Source organism: Podarcis tiliguerta (assembly GCF_965153285.1).
Source record: "Podarcis tiliguerta genome assembly, chromosome: 8".
Taxonomy (NCBI): domain Eukaryota; kingdom Metazoa; phylum Chordata; class Lepidosauria; order Squamata; family Lacertidae; genus Podarcis; species Podarcis tiliguerta.
The window spans coordinates 20,506,508-20,531,563 of NC_139541.1; the positions used below are offsets into that span (position 1 = coordinate 20,506,508).

At 45.1% G+C, this 25,056-nt stretch overlaps 1 protein-coding gene and 1 long non-coding RNA gene across 4 annotated transcripts; one reads left to right on the top strand and one right to left on the bottom strand.

Annotated features, from left to right (window-relative positions):
• The first annotated feature begins 425 nt into the window (after window positions 1–425).
• Window positions 426–21,720, top strand: TNFRSF14 (TNF receptor superfamily member 14). 3 transcript variants are annotated; one of them, XM_083452265.1, is made up of 8 exons: window positions 431–1,078; window positions 10,095–10,203; window positions 10,891–11,016; window positions 13,396–13,551; window positions 15,111–15,201; window positions 16,389–16,576; window positions 17,576–17,592; window positions 18,954–21,720. In XM_083452265.1, exons 1-8 carry the CDS (start codon window positions 1,070–1,072, stop codon window positions 19,062–19,064), a joined length of 807 nt encoding a protein of 268 aa, XP_083308391.1. In that variant the 5' UTR covers window positions 431–1,069; the 3' UTR covers window positions 19,065–21,720. The 3 variants fall into 3 exon arrangements, with proteins under 3 accessions (XP_083308389.1, XP_083308390.1, XP_083308391.1); XM_083452264.1 differs by lacking the exon at window positions 17,576–17,592 and having other exon boundaries at window positions 429–1,078; window positions 16,389–16,599; XM_083452263.1 differs by lacking the exons at window positions 17,576–17,592; window positions 18,954–21,720 and having other exon boundaries at window positions 426–1,078; window positions 16,389–16,743.
• LOC310682974 lies at window positions 21,052–24,380 on the bottom strand. The gene is made up of 2 exons (XR_014514227.1): window positions 23,903–24,380; window positions 21,052–23,869 (listed from the first exon to the last, which is right to left on the bottom strand). It is a non-coding gene; the product is annotated as an uncharacterized lncRNA (long non-coding RNA).
• Window positions 24,381–25,056: the final 676 nt, after the last annotated feature.

Genomic DNA, 25,056 nt, shown 5'->3' on the forward strand with positions numbered 1-25,056 from the left:
AAATTTGCAGTTCTGCGAAAGTTGCAGTGCTTCAGCCAATGTGTACAGAAATGCATGATGTGGTGGTGGTGAGGATGCACCATAGAATGACACACTTTGGTGCAAACAACGTGCAATATAATAAACAAAAGGGCATTATATTACGGGAAATGGCTTGCAAAAATGAGTACGTTAACTGAAACTGTGTATGAAACTGACAGGAGAAAATTGCACGAGTGAACTTTCACAACAGGAATAGTGCTTTTAAAGAAAAAAGAACACCCCACATATTGTTGTGGAAATGTGGAGACCTGAATCTAAGATCGGGGGAAATGAAAGTTACTGAAATGGAAAGCTTTGCCAATGTCAGCAGTTGTCTGGTGGTCAGAGTTCAAGAGCCAGGTGGTGTTTTTGCTTAGCTTCAAGTTCACCCAACTCTTCACTGCTCCGGTGGACCGATTCACTTGGAGTCGTTTCCCTTCACCTTTCTGCTGCCAGGTACTTTTTTTAAAAAAAAACATGATCAGAAGGACTGGGCCGTTCCCCCCTCTGTTGTGATTGGAGCCCACCTCCTGCTTCCTGTCTGCTATTTCCCGTCTGTAAACAGTTCTGGGAAGACAGGATCCAGAGCAGAGTTTGCATAAAAGGAGGAAAGGCAGACGAGCTTCAGTGCCGAGAAATGAAGTGGCTGGGGAGAAGTTATCTGGAACTGAGTGCGATTATTTAACCGCCTCTGGGGAAAAGAAAGAAACCACAGCTGGAGAAAGATTTTTATTTTTTTTATTTTACTTTCACTTTTGGAGCTAGCGATCGTCGACGGGACTTGACTGCTTCGTTCGACGGGACTCAGAGATTCAGGGACAGGTCTGGCAAGTTTGGCTGAAGGCCCAGAGGGCAAAGGCAGTGGGAGCAGTGGGGACTTCAGAATGCAATGTGCTCGGTGCTGGGACTATGGAGTCCAGAAATCCTGGGTCTATAGGAACCGAAGGGAGGTAAACACAAGACTGCAGTTAACTACAGGGTAATGACCTTCGTCTGCCTTGTGACTGGATGAAATTGGAACCCTTCTGGAACTCCTTCTTTCAGCACCATGCATCTGGTAAGCAAACTTTGAAACGTTGTGCATCCCCCCTCCCCCCCCCCCCCGGTCAGCCTATCGTGCTATAAGGGTGCAATAAAGAGACCTGCCTCCTTCCTCCTGAAAAAATGAGGGCTTCAAGGAGAGTGGGTGTTGGGCCAGAGGATATTGCCTGCTCACTTGTTCTCAGCTGACCAGTGTGTGGCTCAGTCTCCACTAGGAACGGTAGCAGGGAGAATACACCTGGCAGATGGCAAACATCGCCTTTGAGAAATTAAAGCTTTTGTTGGTTTACCTGGTTGGGAGCCATTGTGACGGTTGGACTGGGAATTCAGGTCCCACTTGTTTGTTTCTAAGACTTCAGTATTCTAGTAACTGAAAGTGAAAGGTGGTTTTTCCTATGAGCAGTAACTGCTAGCTGGTGCTTATTCCACTAAGTCAAAAGGTACACTTGGCTTAGGATTTTAAACAATTGAATTGTTGGTAATGTGTCAATTTATTTGGGGATCATAAGATTATTGGGTCAAAAGGAGGGGCGGGGAAATTTGTCCATTTCAGTTTCTCATCTTTGTGCTCATAAGTTCTGTTCTCCACATTTTCACATTGGTTTGTGATTTCACGAGCATTTGAGTGCAGATTTCTCCTGACAGAACACATCTCCATAGGCAATTTTGCCCAATGTATACCTTTTTTTGCAAAACCATTCCCTCTTATATAATGCATATTTGTATGCTATATTCTCCATGGGTTGCATTTTAACAGATGCATTTTTGCACACATTACTTGCCTGGAGAACTGCATGGAGAAGTGCGGATTTTGAAGGGCAACTGTGATTCAGTTTGCATATCATTTCAGAAAGTGAATTTTAGGTAGGTCTGCCTCTCAATGCAAACAAAATCTGATTTCTCCTCCGTCCTTAGTAACAGCAATGATCCTGAACAACTAGGGCAGGCAAATCCCTGGACTTCAAATCCCATCACCCCTGATAACTAGCAGTGCTGGGTAGGGCTGATGGGAGATAGTATCCAATAACAACTCAAGGACCACAAATCTCCCATGAAGGCTGTGCATATTTAAGTAAGGCCCACTCTGTGGCACTTCCTCCCAGGTAGATGGTTGCAGGATCTGAGCCTAACAGCCTTTGTTTACTGCCCTAGGAAACCTTTACTTTAAGGTTGCGCAAAGACAGGAATTATTGTTCGGCTTTCCTAGATCATGGCAAGATCTGTGTGTATCCCAAACCTTGCATGCTCCACTTCTGTCCTGAGTCCTCCAGCCTCCTGGCCCATCTAATCGAAGCCTGGGCTACCTTTGAAGTCACCTTTCATTTCAAAACTGGCGTTTGCCAATGGCATGGGAACTGATGCTATTTTTTAAGAAACCCACAAGTGCCTCTTGGGTTTTTGACTTCTACTTTTAGTACAACCACAACACCATCATTACTCAGGCACTGAGTACGATCTAGACATCCTCTCTCAGCGACCTTCTTTTTTTGTGGTGGAAATAAATGTGGGACTATGGAGGGTGTGTGTGTCGGCTGCAAGCAGTTGCGTGGGTGCAGAAGTGTCACAGGCACCTATTGGCTAGTGCCTGTGATGTCTGGTGTGATGAGTGACAAATCTTCACCTTTCTGGTGAGTCGCTCTCTGTACTCAGAAAGCCGCATGATTACTATTTTTAAAAATAAAACCTCAAAAGGTGAACACTCACCTGTCAGGCCAGTCTGTATGTTACAGGAGTGCTCATCAAGCTACCTATTGCAGGGTACCCTGAACTTCCTTTGAGAGGCTGAGGATGACATAGTTGGGTGGGTGTGTTATCCCACTTTATCTCCTCAATAACCATTTGAGGTAGGTTCAATGGCAATATGGTGGCTACCTGAACTGTACCCAGTGAGCTACCTGTCTTCAAGGGGAACTCTGAAAGGTGTCCGCCTTGAGGAATGTTCACTAAGTCATTCTGTTCATTGCAAGGGCATCAAACATAAAGAGAGAAGGACGTTAATGTATGGTTACCAGATTTTTTTCAATGAATCCGGGGACACTTTTTTCTTTTTGAAGCTGAGTAGCAACAGGGAGTCAGTAGTGCTGGGTGGTGAGGCAAAAGATCCTGGGTGCAAGCACACATGCATATTGTATAAAGGTGCAAAGTCCTTCTTTTGCACCCTGTGAAACATAAATGCACAGAGGTTTTTTTAAAAAGCTGGGCAGCAGTGCACCACCTGCCTGTGATTCTTGAGCCTTCCCCGATCTCCTTCCCCCTTTGTTTTGACAGATCAGGGGAGGCTCGGGAGTCACGGGCGGGCGGCCGTTGCCCTGGAGGGGCCAGCCTGGTAGTATAGTTGGCTCTGGCTGGCTTCAGGAGCTGCTTGCTGCTTGCTGCCGTGGCGCAGGAAAAATGGTGGGCTCCATGGCAGTGAGCAGCTCCTGAAGCCAGCCAGAGCCGACTGTGCTACCAGGCTGGCTCCGGGCTGCTGAGGCTGCCACTGCCACGTTTCCCGGGGACAGATTTGCAAATCTGGGGACATTCCGGGGATGGAATGTCCAGGGACAGATATGCAAATCCGGGGACTGTCCCCAGGAACCGGGGACATCTGGCAACCCTATGTTAATGGCAACAAATGCCTCCAGGAATTTCTCAGAATTCTGATGCATGAGAACAAATGGGGCACTGCCCCACCAACTGTCAGAGTCCCATCCCCAAAAACCATGATAGAAAGTCTATCTTCAGAGCAAGGGGGAGATCTGTTTTCAGACTGATTGTGGCACAGGCTCAGCCTCAAGCACAAAGCCCAGAAGTCAGGATTCCAAGGCGCAAGCTGTGGAAATGTCCTGACAGTTGGCATGCCCATCCCACCAAGCTTTTAAAGTCGAGGCTGAATCTCTATTGGTAGAGCATTCCACAGGACTGAGCCAATGACATGAAAGGCTTGGTTTCTTGCTGTGGACAGGTGAGCATCACCAACTCAGGGTGCAACCAATGATGGTCCTGCTGATTATCTCAGTGATCAAGCTTGGATATCAGGCTACCCCGAACCGAAGTCAATCAGGGCGTTGTAAATTAACACAAGGACTATGAACCTGGCTTTGTTGTAGATGGGCAGCCAGAGAATCTACCAGTGTGGTGTAGTGGTTAAGAGCGGTAGACTTGTAATCTGGTGAACTGGGTTCATGTCTCTGCTCCTCCACATGCAGCTGCTGGGTGACCTTGGGCTAGTCACACTTCTCTGAAGTCTCTCAGCCCCACTCACCTCACAGAGTGTTTGTTGTGGGGGAGGAAGGGAAAGGAGAATGTTAGCCGCTTTGAGACTCCTTTGAGTAGTGATAAAGTGGGATATCAAATCCAAACTCTTCTTCCTCAACTATACAACCCACAAACTCTCTGCTCATAACCCCACTTCCCCCTACTCTTAAGTAAAAGACCCCCCCCACACACACACTGTCAAGTTTCCCAGTTTTTGACAGCAGAAGAAACAGAAGAAAAACTGATAGGAAGAAGTGGCCCTGAACGTAACAATAAGTTCTCTTAACTACAAAGGTTATTTCCTGTCTGGCAAGGCATCGTTCACTTCTGCATCCCGTTGTGTAGCACGATTAATGTCTCGGAGAATGTTACACATAGAGGGGAAGAAATGTCCCTGAGTCATGTTGGGTCACAATGTGGGTTTGCGGTGTCTCACTTCTGCAGGGTCTGTTGGCATGACTTCTTGGGTTACAGCATCCCTTACAGCCAGTTCTATTTTTCTAGAAAAAGAGGTGCCAGAAGTAGCCACAAACACCTCCCTTGTTCTCTTACAATGGCAATGGTGCCCACCTGAGAGGTGCTGGAACTGAGTTCCAGTGAGTTCCTGCTGAAAAAGAGCCCTGCTTATAGCCCCCCCATGGAGCTGTTTCCCATCGTGCTATCTTGTTGGTCAAAATAATTGAAATAATGCTCCACCACCAGAAACTGTGAAACTGGATTCTATTTGGAATTTACTGAGTATGCCCTGGATTCCATTTGGAATTCATTTATTTGCTGGCACACTTTGACCAAATATGAACTGAGTTCTCTAGCTGAGGGGTAGGGGACATCAGGCCCAGGCCTCTGTATTAGGCCTTGGGGACTGTCCCCAGGCCACACTGCTCACTGGTCCAGCTTCATAACTTGGATGGAGTATATCTTCACATCCTGCATCTTGCTTATCTGGATGGGAGATGAAACGCGGCCCCCAAGCCAAGAAAGTTTCTCCACTTCTACTCCAGATGATGCACAATACAAATCAAATGCAAATACCAAACTACATAAAATAACATCACCATGTATGTCTCTTTGTGTACACAAACATAATAAAACACCCACATGCAGGGCCAGATTTAGGTTTGATGAGGCCCTAAGCTACTGAAGGTAATGGGGAAAATAAATCTCTTAAGAACTTTGCTTCAGGATGAGAACAGAAATCGTGCTCCGGCGGCGCGGCAGCAGCAGGAGGCCCCATTAGCTAAAGTGGTGCTTTAGGTTAAGAACAGTTTCAGGTTAAGAACGGACCTCTGGAACGAATCAAGTACTTAACCTGAGGTACCACTGTATTACTATTACAGTGGTACCTCGGGTTACATATGCTTCAGGTTACATACACTTCAGGTTACAGACTCTGCTAACCCAGAAATAGTACTTCAGATTAAGAACTTTGCTTCAGGATGAGAACAGAAATCGTGCTCTGGCGGCGCGGCGGCAGCAGAAGGCCCCATTAGCTAAAGTGGTGCTTCAGGTTAAGAACAGTTTCAGGTTAAGAACGGACCTCTGGAACAAATTAAGTACTTAACCTGAGGTACCACTGTATTACTATTACTATTTATTGAAGGGCTGCTCAGCCTCAGGTCCCAGGGCAGGTGACAACAATTGAAGCACATTGTTTCAGATTAAGAACAGTTTCAGGTTAAGAACGGACCTCCGGAATGAATTAAGTACTTAACCCGAGGTACCACTGTATTTATATCCCACCTTTTTTCCTTCAAGGAGCTTGAGATGCCATACATTGGTTCTCCTCCTCCCCATTTCATCCTTACCCTTTGAGAGTAGGTCAGGATGAGAGGCAATGACTGGCCCCAGGTCCCTCAGCGATTCATCGTCATGGCTGAGTGGGGATTTGAACCCTTGACTCCTAGGTCAAGAACTCTAACCACTACACCACGGTGGCTCTACACCACTACACCACACTGGTAGACTAAAATAGCTGTGGGATCCAAGATAGCTGAGGGTTTCCTGGCGGAGCTGGTCTCTGACAAAGTCAGCAGCAGAAGAAGAAAGAATTTGTTCCCTTCTCTGAATGCAGTGCTGCTGACCCCTAGTCACCAGATTTCAGCAGAAAGATTTCAAAAGATTCCATCATGAGGCTGCAACGTTGTGAAACCAGAATTTCCCAGCTAATGTGATTCCATTAGTTTCAGGCTTCACTTGTAACCATGGTTCCGCCCCACCCACATTCGGTTAGCACACCACAGCGATTTCTCTGCCCTTCTTCTTATAAGAATATTTACTTGGCTACATTTTTGTAGCTTTTTTTCACTCCCGTGCTTGCATTTATCCCTCAGTGCCAGACCAGGAGAACCTGTGTAATTTTCCAGATGTTGTTGGACTACAAGACCCATATTTACTGATTATCTGTGCTGGCTTGGGATGGTGGGAGTGGTCGGTTCTGGATACCTGGGTCTGGTTATCTCTCGCTTGGGCTACTGCAACGCGCTCTGCGTGGGGCTGCCTTTGAAGGTGACTCGGAAACTGCAACTAATCCAGAATGCGGCAGCTAGACTGGTGACTGGGGGCGGCTGCCTGGACCATATAACACTGGTCCTAAAAGATCTACATTGGCTCCCAGTACATTTCCGAGCACAATTCAAAGTGTTGGTGCTGACCTTTAATGCCCTAAATGGCCTTGGCCCAGTATACCTGAAGGAGCAACTCCACTCTTATCGTTCAGCCTGGACGCTGAGGTCCAGCTCTGAGGGCCTTCTGGCAGTTCGCTCACTGTGAGAAGCAGAGGTGCCAACTTGAATAAAGTATTGGGGGGCAGGTAAGCCTTGTCCCACATAACTGATCACAAGACATGACACATGAACACCATTTGAAGGGGAATGCCCATCAACTTGGGGCAAGAGACCCCCTCAAATATTTTAATGGGGGGAGGGGAAGGAACTTCACCCCCTAGGAGTTGGCTCCTATGGTAAGAAGGGATGTTACAGAGAACCACGCAGAGGGCTTTCTTGGTAGTAGTGCCCACCCTGTGGAACTCCCTCCCGTCAGAAGTCAAAGAGATCGACAACTATACAACTTTCAGAAGACATCTGAAGGCAGCCCGGTATTGGGAAGTTTTTAATGTTTGATCATAGAATGCTTCGTTATTTTATTTATATTCTGCTGGAAGCCACCCAGAGTGGCTGGCACAACCCAGTCAGATGGGCGGGATATAAGTAAATACTACTACTACTACTACTACTACTACTACTAATACAGTCTGCAGCAGAATTCAATACAAATCTGCTCAACAATACTAGTAACCCCACATGACTGAACCCAGACCCTGAGATCAATATGAAGCCCTTCTTTGGGTGGGCCTTTTTAGTGGTGGCTCCCTGCTGGTGAAATGTTCTCCCCAGGGAGCCGTGCCTGGAAAGGCTTCTCTCAAAATCCGGGCTTCTGGCCTTGATATGATGGATGGGATTGCAGCCTTCTTTTCCCCCCTTTTTTCCTTTATAGCAGGGTGTGATCTGTAAGTCCTGCCTCTTGTCTGGATAGCTGTGTTTTTATTGCATGCTCTTAATTGGTTTTAATGTACATTACTTTGGGCCATTCTGTGAGAAAAGTGATGATGAACAACAACAACAACAACAACAACTCTTCCTATCATATTCCTGCCTATTAAGTAGGTTTGGGATCATAGTCCTCTAATTTTATGTCAAGCATGGCGACCCTATGGGTCCCCAGATGTTGGACTACAACTCCCATCATCCTGGGTCACTGGGCATGCGTGCCAGAGCTGATTAGCGCTTGAGTCCAACAGTGTTGGAAGTGTTCAAGTTCTCCTCTTCTGCTTCATACCTACCATTGAATTTATTTGCATGCAAATTTTCATGCAGCTGACAACAATATAGGTCTGAACACCATGACAGCTAATGCACATTCCGAAAAATGCGTTTACAGGTCACAAAACAACTCCTGGTTTGTTTGCTCTGGGAATTTCCCTGTGCATAGGTCGATTCTTTGTTTACTTCCTCCGCCCCACCCACTTTGATAGACAGGCACAGATTGCCACCTTGTGGAGAAATAAAAGAAGTACAGTATGTTTTTGACCTCCTGTTCCTTGGCCCCCCCCCCGAACATTTTAAAAACATTCTCTAGCAGCACAATTCTCAACATGTTTACTCAAAAGTAAATCGCACTGTATTCATTGGGCTTTCTCCCAAGCAAGTGTGCACTGGAATGCATTTGATGTACAGATGGGAGAAAAAGTACAATATAAAAATGTGCACTGCTCCAAATTTTGCAGTGCAGCTTTTCAGCCATGGATGGATGCATAGAAAGGCGCGTGTTCATGAACATAAGATACAAAAATGCATTAGGTGATATCTTAAGTCCTGCTCAGAGTAGATCCACTGGGTTGCATCTATTGCCAGTCCAAAGAGTTGACCCATTGAAATGAATGACTAACATAGGTCTACTAAATCTGTCCCACATTGGGTGTGCATTTAATTCCAGCCACTTGTGTTTGGAGCATTGGTGTCATCAATTGGGCTTTGAGGGCGCCATCAGCAGAGGCAGTCTTAGAGTAGCATGGCTGATGCAACCACACTGCACAACACAACAGGAGAGGCAGCCTTCCCCCTGAATTTTAGTGTCACACAGAAGGCCTCCGAAATTTGAGAGCCCAAAGTCTGCCACTGCCATGATCAGGCCTACCCAGCCAGGCAGGTCTGAGGAACTGTCATAGGGCAGCAAGGCTCTGTGACTGGTGTTTGTGTGTGTGTTGGTGAGAATCCAAGGCTTTAGAGAAGTGCACTGAATCACATCGGAACCAGGAAGAGGTTGTTCATGCTTAGGAGAAGTTGTGAGTGCAAAAGGAAATGCTTTATGGCACTTCCTGTTCCAAAGGCTGACATTGTCCTCAGGAAAGTCCCTGGCTACTACACTAGTCAGTTTCTGGTCAGTGTTTGTTTTGCATGTCTTAATTCTTAAGTTTGCATTAAGGTCTGATTTAAAAATAAATACCTAAACATGAAAAATTATATTTCAGTAGCTATTTGAATACATATTTAACAACCAAATCCAAACCCAAGATCTATTGGGATTAGAGTGTTTGGATGCAGTGGGTGCTGGGCTTTCCCAGCTCAGCTGAGTCTACTCCAGAGTAAGGTCTTATCCAGACTTCTGTTTGTCCCACCACAGCCCACCCCCACCTGCCAGGGAAACCAGATCTTTGACACTGAATTGGAGCACTTGCCTGGCTTCAGAAAGAAGGCGTGAGGGCTCTGACAGGGCCCTAGAGTCCACCTCTCTCCTTCCCAAAGCTGGGCAAGCACTTACCAGGCTTTGGGAATGAGGTAGGAGGGCTCTAGGACACCTCCTTTCGAAAGCCTGGCTTAAGCCAGTACTGCAAAGGCTGGGGGGGAGAGCGTCAAATGCCTCCATGCAAGATGGCATGTTACCAAGGTCCACCCCTGTAGAAACAAGCATGTTGTACAAAGGTAAAATTCACACTGGTCAAACTCATCACTAGCATGGAAGGCTACCTAGAATGTAGCTCTCAGGATAAATGAAGCAGCGACCTGACAGGAGGTTCATATCTTTTTGGCTTCACAACTCAAAAAAACTGGGGGAGAAAGTCGTAAGTTCAAGAGCATCCCTGTTTCCTGCCCAAACTTTTCAGGCTGCTGTTTCATATCCTTCTTTGCCTTTCCTGGGGTGGGCTGGGGGGAATGATAGGATTAATCCAATAATGCACTGAGCCGGGCACAGTGAGACTAAAGTCTCCTTTCTCTCTCCTTTTTGTTTTCCCTTGAAAGAGCTTCTGCATCTTTCTCGCAACACAGCTGCTTCTCTACCAGGAAGTCTCCTCCTGTACTGTTTCAGAGTACAATATCCATGGTGAATGCTGCCCCAGGTGTAATCCAGGTAAGACGGCACGGCACCCTCGTTCTTCTCCCTGTAAACAGGGCCGGCCCATCCATTGGCCTTGCAGAGGCATTTGCCTCAGGCGGCAGGCTGGGGACAACCGGGCGGGGTGACAGATCCAGAAAGAAGAGGGGCATCTTCACACAACTTTGCTGTTTCTCCTTCAGCTATGGATAGGAACTGCGACCACCTACTCCTCTCTGAGAGCCAGTGTGGTGTAGTGGTTAAGAGCGGTAGACTCGTAATCTGGTGAACCGGGTTCGGGTCTCCGCTCCTCCACATGCAGCTGCTGGGTGACCTTGGGCTAGTCACACTTCTCTGAAGTCTCTCAGCCTCACTCACCTCACAGAGTGTTTGTTGTGGGGGAGGAAGGGAAAGGAGAATGTTAGCCGCTTTGAGACTTCTTTGGGTAGTGATAAAGCAGGATATCAAATCCAAACTCTTCTTCTGGTCCCCTTTCTTCTCCCCAGTAGTCTTCAGCATGCTGGGGCTTCCCCAGCTGCCTCCAGCAGTGGAGAAGGGGGTGGGGGTGGGGCACATGGGTCCTAGCCACTGCCCCACTGCCCCCTTCATTCACCGGCTTGGCCACACTAGTTCCCAGCATTGTCCCCACCCAGACCTGGTTGAGGAGCCTCTTTAACAAATTAGGATTCAGAGGAGGGGCACCATTTTCCCATTTGTCCACAGGATACAGAGTCGAGAAAGACTGCACTTCTGATTCCAGTACAACGTGTGTTCCTTGTGGTTGGAGGACATACACGAACCACTCAAATGGGCTGAAAAAGTGCTTTAAATGTCAAGAATGTGAATCAGGTAAAAATTCTTCTTGTTGCTTGTTACCCAAGTGACTTAGAATACATTTCAAAACATGAGTATGAATGCATTATACACAGGCAGCACACTGGTAAGAAAACAACACCATATCAGTCTATCCAAAGACCTTGGGGGGGGGGGGAGAAGGTTAGGTTTTTAGCCGGCGCTGAAAAAATGCCAGCAAAGGCGCTCGGCAGACTTCACTAAGAAGGGCATTCTGCAGATGGGGAGCCACAACTGAAAAGCCCCTCTCCTTTGTCACCACCCTTTGAGCTACCAGCTAAGCCCTCCTCAGAGTATATCTATTAAATTTAATGAACCTCTGTTATGTCCATTACCTGCAATGACTCTACTCTGAGTAGGATTGGCACTAGTTTTAACCCTCAAAGCCTTGCTCTTTTTAAAAAATGCTTTATTAGTTTTAAAAACAAAACAAAAACAAATCAATATACAATGATCAATGAAAAGCAATTCAAAATTAACACTCCTGTGCACACAAAAAGGGAAAGATTGAGTTCATCCATCACTATTTCTAACATGACTTCTGATCCCCCATTGTGGTTCCTAAGTTTCATTACAGCTGCACACTTAACTTTATCTCTCCTAAATTATTCTGTTATGTTAATTCTGTAAGGTAAAGGTAAAGGTACCCCTGCCCGTACGGGCCAGTCGTGTCCGACTCTAGGGTTGTGCACCCATCTCACTTAAGAGGCCGGGGGCCAGCGCTGTCTGGAGACACTTCCGGGTCACGTGGCCAGCGTCACGAAGCTGCTCTGGTGAGCCAGCACCAGCGCAGCACACGGAAATGCCATTTACCTTCCCGCTATAAAGCGGTACTTATTTGTCTACTTGCACTTAGGGGTGCTTTCGAACTGCTAGGTGGGCAGGAGCTGGGACTGAAAGACGGGAGCTCACCCTGCCGCAGGGATTCGAACCGCCAACCATACGATCGGCAAGTCCTAGGCACTGAGATTTTACCCACAGCGCCACCCACGTCCCTGTTAATTCTGTAGCGATCTCTTAATTCATGCAGAAATCAATCCAGGCCTGCCAAAGAATTTATGTTATTACAATGTTCTTTTAAGTATCCTCTGTAAATATTCCACTCTCTGTTAGATATTTGATCTGTACGGTCTCAGAGTCTTGCTGTTAATCTTGCTAGTTCTGCATATTCTAACATTTTATTTTGCCAATCTAATTTTGAGAGTGTAGAATCTCCTTTCCATACCTTAGCAATTAAAATTCTTGCTTCTGTTACCGCATACATAAATATTTTCCTTACCCTTTTTTGAATTTCATTGCTCATTATGCCTAGCAGGAAGACTTCAGGCTTTTTTGGAAAGGAACATGTAAACTTTTTTTTAAAGTTCATTATATATTGTTTCCCCAAATTCCCTGATTCTTTTGCAATTCCACCACATTTGGATCATGGTGCCTTCCGCCTTCCTGCATCTCCAACAGAATGTTTGATCTAGATTTGTACACTTTGGTCAAGGCCTTGCTCTTAATGGATGTAAAAAGAATCTTTTCGCAGAATGTCTTTGCTGCCCACCACCTCCATGCTTAGGGTCTTTGGCCACAAGTGGCCTGAGACTGTTTTCATTTCCCATAATGCCCTTGTTCAAGGCTATGTCAGGGTTATAGTGATATATTAAAATGGCTGCCTGCCACCACCAGGCAGGGCCCCTGGGGACATGTGTCATCACTAGAAGCTGCTTGAGGAGAGCTCTTGAGTCTGGGGACCTGTCCAAGGTGCTGAGAAAAACGACTAGGATCCTTTAATTAAGCATGTTCATATTTCAATGTCTTGTCTTACTGATTATTTAAATTATGCATATATAATTGGTCAATGTTGCTGAACTGGTCAGACATTTATTGATTTATTGTAAGACCAGTGTCTGGCCTTAGCTGGCTACTTAACTGTCCTCATCAGCATCACAAAAGAATGAGCTAGGTTTAAGAGCTAGGTGATGGCGCCCTCCAGGCTAATGGGTGGGCATTTCTTCTGTCTAGCTGCTAGGTAGGAGAAGAATAGCCAGGTGGGTGTGTGCTGAGGTGCAGGCAGAATGGAAGCTGGGGACACAGAGACATGCCTGATATGTGCTGGATCCAAAGCTGTGGCTAATGGAGAAGAAAGTTCTGTAGGGGTTAATGCTGTGATCCATCTCATGCTCAGCTTATATATATGTGCAGATAAAACCATATATCATAAAGACACCACAGTCTCCATTGACGTTCCTGCCAAGGAAACAGAAGCAGAGCAAACACCTAGAACTCATGGATTCTGCCACCACTTGGAGATTGGGGTGGCATGTAAAAATAATAACAATCATAGCAGCGGCCCCCACAAACCCTCATATCTGTGATTGTGCCCGGCAGGAGCCCATCTAAGAGTTAAAGAAGAATGCACGTATATGAAGAACACAGTCTGCTCTTGCAAGCCTGGCTATTATTGCACTCAGTTCATCGACCACGACTGCGAACAGTGCTCAAAGCACACCATTTCTCCACCTGGTTTTATGGTTACACAGCCAGGTAAGTCTCAGTAGAGATTTATTTTTTTAAAAAAAATATTTTCAATGCAAAATTGCAACAAAAATTACAAACATTGAATCCAAAATAAAACAGTACAAACAAGAAAAAAACACACGAGAAAAAAGAACACAAAAAAACAAAAACACACATCTACAAATAAAACCATATCATCATTCTAATCTTGTCATTACATACATATACACGTATTGACTTCTTTCTTTTGTTCTAAGACCTCGAAATTTTTACTCTTTCTAAGTTGTTGTGTCTAATGTAGATTACCTTTATCTTTATACTTTTTACACCATTTTTCTCTTTCTTTAACCCTGCAAAGCATCATTCATTACATACCGATATGCTTACTCCAGAACAATGTTTTTTCATATACTCTTTAGCACATCCCCATTCTTTTAATAATTTTTCGTCCGATTGTCCCCTTATGAATGCTGTGAGTCTTGCCAGATTTATATATTCACAAAATTTAATTTGCCATTCTTTCATTGATGGAAATTTTCTCCCTTTCCACGTTTTTGCTATGAGCATCCTGGCAGCTGTTGTCTCAGCAGAGATTTGGTGCAATCACTCTTCTGCTGATCTTAAAAATGATTTATTTATAGCTCCCATGTTCAGAAGAAAAATAATTATCACAGTGAGCATAAACTCAACCGTAAAACCATCTGACTTAAGATGTGCTTCATACGGGGGGGGGGGACCTCAGAGCCAGAAACCAAATGCGGCCCTCCAAGCCACTCTAATTGGCCCTTGGGACTATCCCCAGGCTGCACCCCTTTGCACATGACCGTTTTGCCCGGCTGCAATATGTCCTTGGACTCTGACCAGGCCTCTTGCCTCTCTGAATGGAGGATGGTCTATGTGTAGAAACTAGTCTGCTGAATAAATTTGCATCCATTTTCCCACCCACCTTTGCTTCTCGCACCACCAACCACTGGCATGTGTCCCTAGGAAGGCTGCCCAGAAGGGAATGTTGTCTTCAGGCTGAAATAGGCTTCCCACCCTCGGCTAAATACATCAACACAGTTGGATCACTACTGGTAGAATAGGATGTTGAATGAAATGGACATTTGGCTCTTCTTATGGTTCTTATGTGAATAGATTATTGACTCTCAAAGCAACAAGGGACTACAGTGGTACCTCGGGTTACATACGCTTCAGGTTACAGACTCTGCTAACCTATAAATATTACCTTGGGTTAAGAACTTTGCTTCAGGATGAGAACAGAAATCGTGCTCTGGCGGCGCGGCAGCAGCAGGAGGCCCCATTAGCTAAAGTGGTGCTTCAGGTTAAGAACAGTTTCAGGTTAAGAATGGACCTCCGGAACGAATTAAGTACTTAACCTGAGGTACCATTGTACAATAAGACATAAGGACACAAGATGAGGCCTGTTGGACCAGGCCAAAGGCCTCTCCTGGTTCAGCACCCTGATCTCATAGCGACCAACCAGATGCCCCAACACACAAGCAGGACATAAGCATGAAAGGTGCAAAGGGCTCTGTCTTTTGTAGCCACATCTAAAATATTCCGCTCGTTTCATTCTTTTTCAGGCACAGAAACCAATGACACCCAGTACATACCCTGTCCTCCTGGGACCTATTCAGAGACCGAGATGTCCACCTCCTGTGAACCTTGGACTAAGTAGGTGCCACTAAAGACTCTCTCACAACTGCATTTCCAGTTTGTGGCTGTGTGGTGCCACATAGTCTTAATTCTACATACACCTCTTTCCATTCAGTGCTGTTTCCTTCCCATTACTGCTAGGAAGTTAAAGAACTAAGCATGAAGATGACATACTTAGTGAGCTGTTATTTTGGTTTGTACAAAGCTTAGAGGTTAGATTATATCCAGGTCCAGAAAAACTGCAAGACAAATAGGTCCACATTTGGCAGACGAATGTGTAAATCGGATCTTACTTATTTGCCGTTTTTCACAATTCCTGAATGTTGCAATACAGCTGTCGGCTGAAATAACGTATCAATTGTTCTCTCTTAAAAGACATATTTAAAGATAAAAGTAAATTGAGAATGGGAGAAGAAATTCAATTTTGTTTGCTTTTTGAAAGAAAGCTACCAATTTTCTACTTCTCAAATCAATACTTAATTGAGAAAACAATTGTCCTTCAAAATTCCCAGTACCACGAATGTTGCAATGCAATTCTACAACCAGTGTTTACTACAAAAAAGGTATATATTAGGGGTAACTTTGCATAAAAATGCACACATTGGTGAAAATAACATACACAAATGCATTACATTAGGGAGCATGCCTTTCAACAATGTATGCATTAGTCAAAACAGCATAGAAAAATGTGTATATCAGGAGAAATTTGCACTTAAATGACTATGTAATTTTCATGAGGATTTTTTTTAAGAAAGAAAAATTGCAGTTTGATGCAACCCCTCCCCCCATACACACACACATGATTTAAGATAAAAAAAAATGAGAAACTGAGGGAAACTGAAATTGACTGATTCGCTAATTCCTGGCAAATTAGAAGGGGGAGGGAGGAAGCAAGCAAGCAAGATTGTCAGCTAACATTAACAATAACTATATCTTACTGAACCTAATTTAAATGTGTAAGTTAATAAAGACAGCCTGGGTATTCCCAAATAAGTATCCAAGTGAAATTGACAATTATAATCTGTATGCACAAACACAGAAAGGCCAGAGAAATCTATCACTGAGTAGTAGATTGTCCATCCAGCTCGTTTCAGCCACAAGCAGTTGCAGGGTCCATTTTTACTGCCCTTCTGTTAGTCTCCACAAATATCAAGCCTTCTTCTGAACATTCACCCCCAATTTAACCCTTTCTGTTCAATTTTCAGTTGCAGTAAGGCAGGCATGACAGAAGAACGAGCCGGCACAGTAGTTTCCAATGCAGTTTGCGCATGTGTCGGCCAGAAACAGGTGCCTGTGCCAGTATTTGTAGCTACTACTGCCATTCTTGGTCTGCTGGTCCTTGCCTTAATATGTGGCTTCATAATATGGCAATGGAGGAAGCGCATCAAAAAACGTAAGTGTGCAACGAGTACATATGTAGTTAAGCAAAAACAAATCCAGAACCTGCATTCCTGTGTCTTGCAAGTGGAACTCTACTTTGAGCAGTCAAAAATCTCCCCCAACCCCAATTCATTTGGTTTGCTTGCCTTTTGCTTGATTGGATAGGACAAAGAAGGTATACTTGGCTTTTAAGCTAGAGATGAGGGACATCAGGCCTAGGAGAGTCCAATGTGGCCCTCCAAGCCTCTCTAAGTGGCCCTCAGAGCTCTCTCCAGGCCACGCCCATCATTGGCACTGCTCTGCATTGTCTGGAACATGTCCATGACATCTGAAGATGCTTTTTGTATGCCTGGATGGAGGATACAGGGGGAGGGAGTGCAGAAACTGCCAGGTGTACAGAGGTAAATTTTACATTCATTCCTCTGCCCATTTATCTATCTGGTTCCATCCACTACTGCCACGTGACTCTCGGAAAATTGTCCAGAAGGGAATTTGACCCTTGATCTGAAAAAAGGGTTTATCAAGCCCTGTCCGAAGTGAAATACTTTTGACGGACAGACGTCATTCAACTTCTCTCTGGCTTGCTTGATCGGTGATGTCTCCTTAACACATGCAAGTTGGTTCTTTTATGGCACACCTGTGATGTGCAGAGGATAAGGAACCACTGAGGCTCTTATTAACCTCAGTGGATTAGTATGGGTTGTATCTAACTAAATTAGAGTAAACCCACTGAAGTTAGTGGACCTGAGTTTGTCATATCTATTAATTTCTATGGGTCTACTCTGAGTAGAACTTAGTTGGCTGCAACCTCAAGCCAAGAGGTTCAAATTAGGAGAAAGGGGTTTTTGGTTTTGCCTTTTTTTAGCTAAACATTAAGGAGGGCCAGTCTGCCTGGTCAATGCTGCTCCTTCTATTCTCAAATGGAGGCATTTTAGAAAATCTCATCTAGAAATGTCTTTTACTGGGTTTTTGGAAGAAAAGAAAAAAAAAGCTCTTCTCTTCTTCTTCACAGGTGCTGCCAGAGTACAGGTGAGTATTCTTTTATATATGCCTTTTAAAACTTCTTTTCTTCTGCCCATATTCCTTTCAAAATGCAATTTCAGCATATATTAAGGGTTGCTATTGCACTTTCTCTTTCTCCGTCTTGCAGTCTTGCCCCTCTAAGCTTCCTGCTCTCTTAAAGACTTCCACTAACCCCCACCCCACCAGGGGTTGCTGACTCTATAGAGCCGAGCTGCCTTTGCTCCCCCCTCAATACTGTTGGCAGAGGGTTGGGGCCCCTCAATGTTGAGAGGGCAGGGGAGGCCGCGTGTGAAGCCAAGAGTGGAACGGCTTCAGTTGCTGGCTCCTTCTGAGCGCACGAGAGAAGGAGCCCCTGGCCATAGATGATGACGAAGATGCAAAGTCACATGTGTGTGACATGTGACGGATCCCCTCAATCTTCGGAGGAACTTGGCGCCTCTACTACCCACTGCCCACTTTGCCTGCAACTTCTTCCTGGATTATCTGCCACAGGGATGGGGAAACTCAGGCTTCAATTTGTTGTATTTTATCTTGTTAAGTTGCCTTCTGGTGTTTTCTTTTGCATAAAGTGACTGATACATGTAACAAATGGATATAGTACTGATGAGAATCAGTAAGTTGTGGGGCAACCTCTCCTGAAAGTGTCAGAGAAATTCCACGCCACCCCAAGGAAACAGCAGGAAAACCACCCCTGTTTTTGTTTTCTCCTCTTTTCAATAGCAGGGGAAGAATAGTCTTCAGAAACTGAGAATGTTGGTGTCTACACCAGGGATGATGAACCTGCTGCCCTCCAGATGTTGCTGAATCCAGCTCCCAGTCAGTCCCAACTAGCATGGCCAATGATCAGGAGTTATGGGAAGTGTAGTCATGCAACATCTAGGGGGGGACCAGATTCTCTCCCCACCTGGGTCTAGATCCATGCAGGAAAACTTGGGAACTGTGGGTAATATCCAGCCAAGTTCTACTCAAGGTAGACGCACCAAAGTTTAGGACCGCAAGTTAGTCATGACCATTAATTTCAATGGATCCCCACAAAGGAGAGGACTAACATTGCATACAACCCTGTACATTTGTGAGAGACAGTGGGGATCTCTAATGGGCAGTTCTCTGCACCTCACACCAAACCGCAATCCCCAGATCCTTAGTGGGAAATCTAGGACAGTTACATTGGTATAAAATTGATTTCAACATGGCGTAAAAAATATCCAGTGTTTATTCAGTAAAGCACCTTACCCGTTGATGGTGCTGTTGTGACCAGAAGTTTAATCAGAGTTGGGGCTAGAGGAAAGTCACATTTCTACTTATTCAGCATTGCCTGAATCCATCAATATATTGTATTGATTTTAAACAAATCTGCCTTGTTCTAGGAGGAACAACGAAATGGAAATTATCACCCTGTTCAAGAGAGTGACAATATGGTGGCACCTATGCAGGAAACAGGTCAACACCCTGGAGAACCAGCGTTCACAATGGCATGAGTGACCAGAATTTTTGGTTCAGAAAGCCCTGGTGCACCTTGCAAGCAACAGCCGTGGACATATGCACTGGATTAACTTTTAGAGAGGGGGAAACACATTAGTAAATGCAATAGAAAACAGGAGGTGGCTATTTTCCCCTCTGAGCTTCTCATCTTCCATCTTTAAGAAGCAAGTTTCAGTGAAGAAAGTGGAAGATGTGGAAATCTTCACTGAAGGACAGATCAAGGCTGAAGACAGAACATATCTAGGGGAAAAGGAGAAGACCATCAAACTATGAAATTCATACCAGAAGATATAGTGATGGCCACCAACTTGGATGACTTTAAAAGACAAATTCATGAAGGAATTGGATTTGTATGGACACTATTCAGGTCCTGCTTGTAGCTATCTGGTTGGCCATTGCGAGAACAGAAGGCAGGGCATATTGGCCTTTGGTCTGATCCCCAGCAGGGCTCTTCTGGTATTCTGAAAGTAGCTAGAGTGTTTCTGACACAGGAGGTTCACTACATCAATAAAAACAATGCATTTCCCAGGGTCTGAAACCAAGCTGGAATTGGGGGAGGATTTTGCTCTGTCCCTTTGCTCCTCCACCAGTCAGGCCTTCGCAGAGATTGGTGCTTTCTTTCTATGGAGTTCTGACACTAAGATCAGATGGTGCAGGGAATGGTTGGGCGATGCCTTGTGCCTGGAAACTCTCCCAGGAAATGATATAAGCTTCACTCAATATTTCTCAGATGGCAGAGGCAGGGAAACCCAAATTTACTTCCACCTGCTCTTTAGATGGGGACGAAATCATACTTTAGGAGCATGAAAAACCCGTGTGTGTGCGCGTGTGCGTGTCTGTGTGTAACATTACTCCATACTGAACGCAATGAGTTCTGCTTTGCGATAGTGTTGTCAGAGGCAGTATCCAGGGTCCAATCCCAGCTCACAGACTTGGGCTAAACCCTGGCAGATCATGGACAAAACGGAGAGCAACCAGCAGAGCACTGAGTGACTAGCCAATGTAACACCATCTGTCCAAGCAACCAGACAGCTAGAAAGAGCAGGCTGCACCCATAATCGGAGGCAGTAGGATACTGAATACCAGCTCCTGGGAATCACAAGTGAGAAGAGCCCTGCTCCATTCAGGTCCTGCTTGTGGGCTTCCCATTGAGGCATCTGGTAGGCCACTGAGAAGAGGATGCTGGACCAGACAGGCCTTTGACCTGATCTAACAGGGCATCTCCTCTGTTCTTAGGTTCTCCAGGCCAGCAGTGTAGGAGTTTTGCCTTTCCAAGGCTGCGGTGCCTTAGGGTGTGACGGAGACATGTGTGGCCTACCAGATGGGATCTGTAGCTGGATAGATATAGGGAAAGGGAGAGCACTGCAACATCCTGGGCTACTGGCAAGGCTTGGCTAGAGTCCAGGTTAGGCCACAGACAGCAAGGCCAAGAGACAGCTGAGAGCAGTGCAGGATTCAGAGTGCAGGTAGATATCAAGATAACCAAAGACCAGGAATTGGGAAATTTTTTTAGCCCAAGGGCCACATGTCTCTTAAGTCGGAGGTGGGAACTTTTTACAGTCCAAGGGCCACATTTCCTTCCTGGCAACCTTCTAGGGGCCACATACCAGAGGACCAGAGGCAGGAGTGGAAGGGTGGGCAACAAAAATCACATTTGCCTTCATTCAGCAGGCTAGTTTCTATGCACGACCCGTCTCTATCCTCATGCAAGCTGGCAAGACCCCTTATCAGAATTTCAGAGCTTAGAGGTCTAGACAGAGAGGCTTAGAATACTACAGCAGCTGGACATTCCAACATTGGCCTTCTTTGGATGAATTGGACCATGGAGACCAGAAGGGACTGATTTCATTCAACGTTTCAACATCATTTGGAGGAAAGGTGAGTTTGGTTGTCTGGAAACGAGCAGTTGCCACTATTCAGGTGACTCAGGTGAGGCCGGCATTTGTTCCCTGGGCCTAAGGTTCCTACTCCTGCGTTATTTGATTGGTTGGAACCCAACTGGCTTTGTAAGTAATTTGAGCACCTGCTGAATTAGAAGCTGCAGTTCTACTCTCTGGCCAGCTGCAGTGGTGGTGCTGCGGAGCAATAGCAGTGTGGAACAGGAAACAGCAAGGCAGCAGTTCTTTCCTTTGGTAAACTATCATAGAGGGTGAATCGTGTGCAAATCTCTGGCAAAGTTCCCAGCTGAAGACCCAAATGCCTTGTAGGTGTTCAGTTCAGAATAATGTGAAACCTTCAGTTCCTAAGAACAAGGTGATCCCTGGAAAAGCAGAGAGTAATTTCCATTGACTAGCTACATATTTATTATGGGAGAGATTTGCATTAAAAAGAACAACTAAATGTGCCAAGGGATGGGATGAGAACTCTCAGGCTTGCAGCCACCACCTGCAGTTAACAAAATTTCATAGTGATTCTGTATTTATATCTGCATGTGTTTTGTAGGCTGTGTTGTGTAGTGGTTAGAGTGCTGGACTAGAACCTGGGAAACCACGGTTCAAATCCCACACCTTTTTCATTGTTGTAAGGATAATATGGAAAGGGGGAGAACAATGTAGGCCACCGTGAGCTCCTTGGAGGAAAGTGGATTATAAATGCAATCATAAATAAAAATGTACAGCTGAAACATGTCATTACAACCCTATGCATAACTGACATGGTGTTCTGTTTTTGCTTATTTTAGTTTATTGTTGCTTGGATGCTTTGCTTAAGGATTAATATTAACATAAATTAAATGGTGGTGTGAGTGTGTGTAAATAATTTTCTATTTATTTGTGCGTGTGTGTGTGTGTGTGTGGGTGGGTGTGTGTACTTTCTTCCTCCACAAGCGAGTTGCTCAAAGTGGCTTACAAATAGAAAAAATCAAATATTAAAAGCCAAAACAGAGACCCAAGTATTAAAACAGAAATGATCCAACTAAAAACAAAGAGCTGTTCAACAGTGGAACAGACTCTCGCAAGAGGCAGTGGAGTCTCCTCCCTTTGAGGTCTTTAAGAAGAGGTTGGATAGCCATCTATCTTGTAGGATTTACTGGAGATTCCTGCATTGCAGGGGGTGGACTAGATGAGCTTTGGGGGCCCCTTCCAACTCTGCAATTATATGATTCTATGAAAACAGCAGCCAAAACAAATGAAACATCAAATGAAAGAATGGCGCTCCCAATTAAGTTTAAGAAGGCATGTTTTCAACTAACTGTAGAGCACAAATAAGGAATAAGGGAACTCAAGTTCCTGAGGCAGGGGGTTCCACATAGGAAGATGCCTTGGACTGAGTCAGACCGTTGGTCCATCCAGCTCAGTGTGGCCTGTATTGATTTCTGGTATGGGTCTCTCCTAGCCTTACCTGGAGATGCTGGGGATTGAACCTGGGACCTTCGGCATGCAAAGCAGGTGCTCTACCACTGAGCCATGAACCTTCCCCGTATGAGGCACTACTGCATGGGATAGCCTCTCATGTCTTGCCATGCCAATGGCACATGCAAGAAGGACACAAGTGCCATTCCGAAAAGCTGAGCAGATTCACATAAGAGAGGAAGACGGTCCTTCAAGGAATTTGGTCCCAAGCCATTTAGGACACTACAGTCATACCTCTTTTTACGTTTGCTTCATCATATGTTTTTTCAGTTGCATTCCCCGGCGACCCGGAAGTACCGGAAAGGGTTACTTCTGGGTTTTGCCACTCGCGCATGCGCAGATGCGCAAAATGACATCACGCACATGCGCAGAAGTGGCAAATCATGACCCATGTGTGCGTAGACGTGCAGACTTGGGTTGCCTTCCTTTCAGGTTGCAAACGGGGCTCCGGAATGGATCCCGTTCACAACCAGAGGTACCACTGTATAGGGAAATAGCAGCCTCGTGCCTTGGGCTTTCCTTGGGAAATTTTAAGAAAGCACGAAAAATCAGTGCAGTTTTGCAAGGTTGAGTGCACCTTCTTGATTGAAACAGTGCCCAGATGTATCCAGATGTAGAGGAAAGCCTACTGTTGGAACTCAGGAACCTTTGTGCAAAATTTGGTGACAATATCTTAAGGCATGTCCAAATGCAGAGCAAACCAACAATTTCTAAACTATAGAATAGATACTCATCACCTTGAATCGCCCTTGGTTACAGATCAGAAGCTAATGCATTAAGGGGGTCACAAGATCTTGGCACTTTTCCCCTATGGTGCTGTCATATGATCACTATTTTGCAGAAAGAGTTCAGGTGCAATCCTGAAATTTAGGCTCGCTCAGTTAAAGTGGATTCAAGCATTCAGTTACCTGGGTGCAACAAATCCACTTTGAAAAAAATATGGAGAGAGACTTTTGTGGTTAGGAAATTGCAAGGAAATGCATTGAAATGTGTGAGATGAACAACTGATTCATGGGAAGATGTGTAAGCACTGCACAAACTCAGGACGGGATGCCTATTGCTTACCTATTGCTAACAAGGAACTGATATTCAGAGGCCTCCTGTATCTGATCTTGAAGGTATGGGGTGTAGCCCATAGATGTATGGTTGATCACTTTGAGGACAGAATCTAGATGGCCTTTGGTCTGATCCAGCCGGGCTCTTCTTGTGTTCAAAGAAGTCTCATGCCTTTGGGATGGGCCTAAGGCAAAGCACTTCAGGGTGGACTCTGCCCTTTCCTGGAAGCACAGTGGCTGCAAAGATCCTGACAACAGATCAAAGTGCCTTCTAAAGGGTCCTTCCCATCTATCCATCCACAATGCTTCAATTGCCACTTGTTAATGATCAACCATGATGAGTTGGAATGATGTCAAGACTTTTTGAAATGCGAATTATTGCTGATACATATGAGCCTGGGGGTATAAGTTCTACGACATAAATTGTACAGCGTTTGGTTCCTTCCATTAGCACCTCCCTCACTGGGTGCCAGGAAAGCTCCTTGAGAATGGTGGCACCTCTTCTCCAAGGGGACAGCTTAAAAATAATAATAATCATGTCGGCAAGATTTTGTAAGGGAAAGCATGCTCCTTTGAAGTCTATGAATGTTTTCGAAATGTGATGATCGCTGCAAACATGCCATGTGTATAAAGCACTTTTCTCCCTGCACAAAGATTCCTGGGACACTGTACAGTAGACCTGCAACTTGCGCATGTTTAACTTGTGCATATTCAGTTTTATGCACTTGGCAATATAATAATATAATATAATATAATATAATAGGGACGCAGGTGGCGCTGTGGGTAAAACCTCAGCGCCTAGGACTTGCCGATCGTCAGGTCGGCGCTTCGAATCCCCGCAGCGGGGTGCTCGGTCCCAGCGCCTGCCAACCTAGCAGTTCGAAAGCACCTCCGGGTGCAAGTAGATAAATAGCGGGAAGGTAAACGGCATTTCTGTGTGCTGCGCTGACTCGCCAGATGCAGCTTGTCACGCTGGCCACGTGACCCAGAAGTGTCTTCGGACAGCGCTGGCCCCCGGCCTTTTAAGTGAGATGGGTGCGCAACCCCAGAGTCAGACACGACTGGCCCGTATGGGCAGGGGTACCTTTACCTAATATAATATAATATAATATAATATAATATAATATGGGTTGGAAAGGGGGTGAGCACCTGGGAAAATCGACGAGATCAGAGATTTACTGAAGAATGGGAATTTTTTTTAGAATATATGCATAACCTAAGTGAAAAACAAATAACGCTTGTAACGTTTAGCGAAGCTTTGTAAAAATGAAAATCAAAACCTTGGAGTGAAATTAGATTTAATTTAAGAAGTAGATAAGAACTAAGAAATGTGCGGAAAATTGAGAAGGGAAGGAGTACCAGCCAAGTTGAGGGAAGTCAAAAAATTGAGAGAATGGTTTTAAAAAAATGTTTGAATTGTATTAATTTGTCTTATTTGTAAACTGAATAAAAATTATATTAAAAAAAAGAAAATAACTTTGGCAATCCCCCCTGTCATTGCACCCAATGCAATTTGACTATACACGATTATGGCTTTACGAGCTATTCTCGGAACGTAATCACAGTGTAAGTTGTGGGTCTAC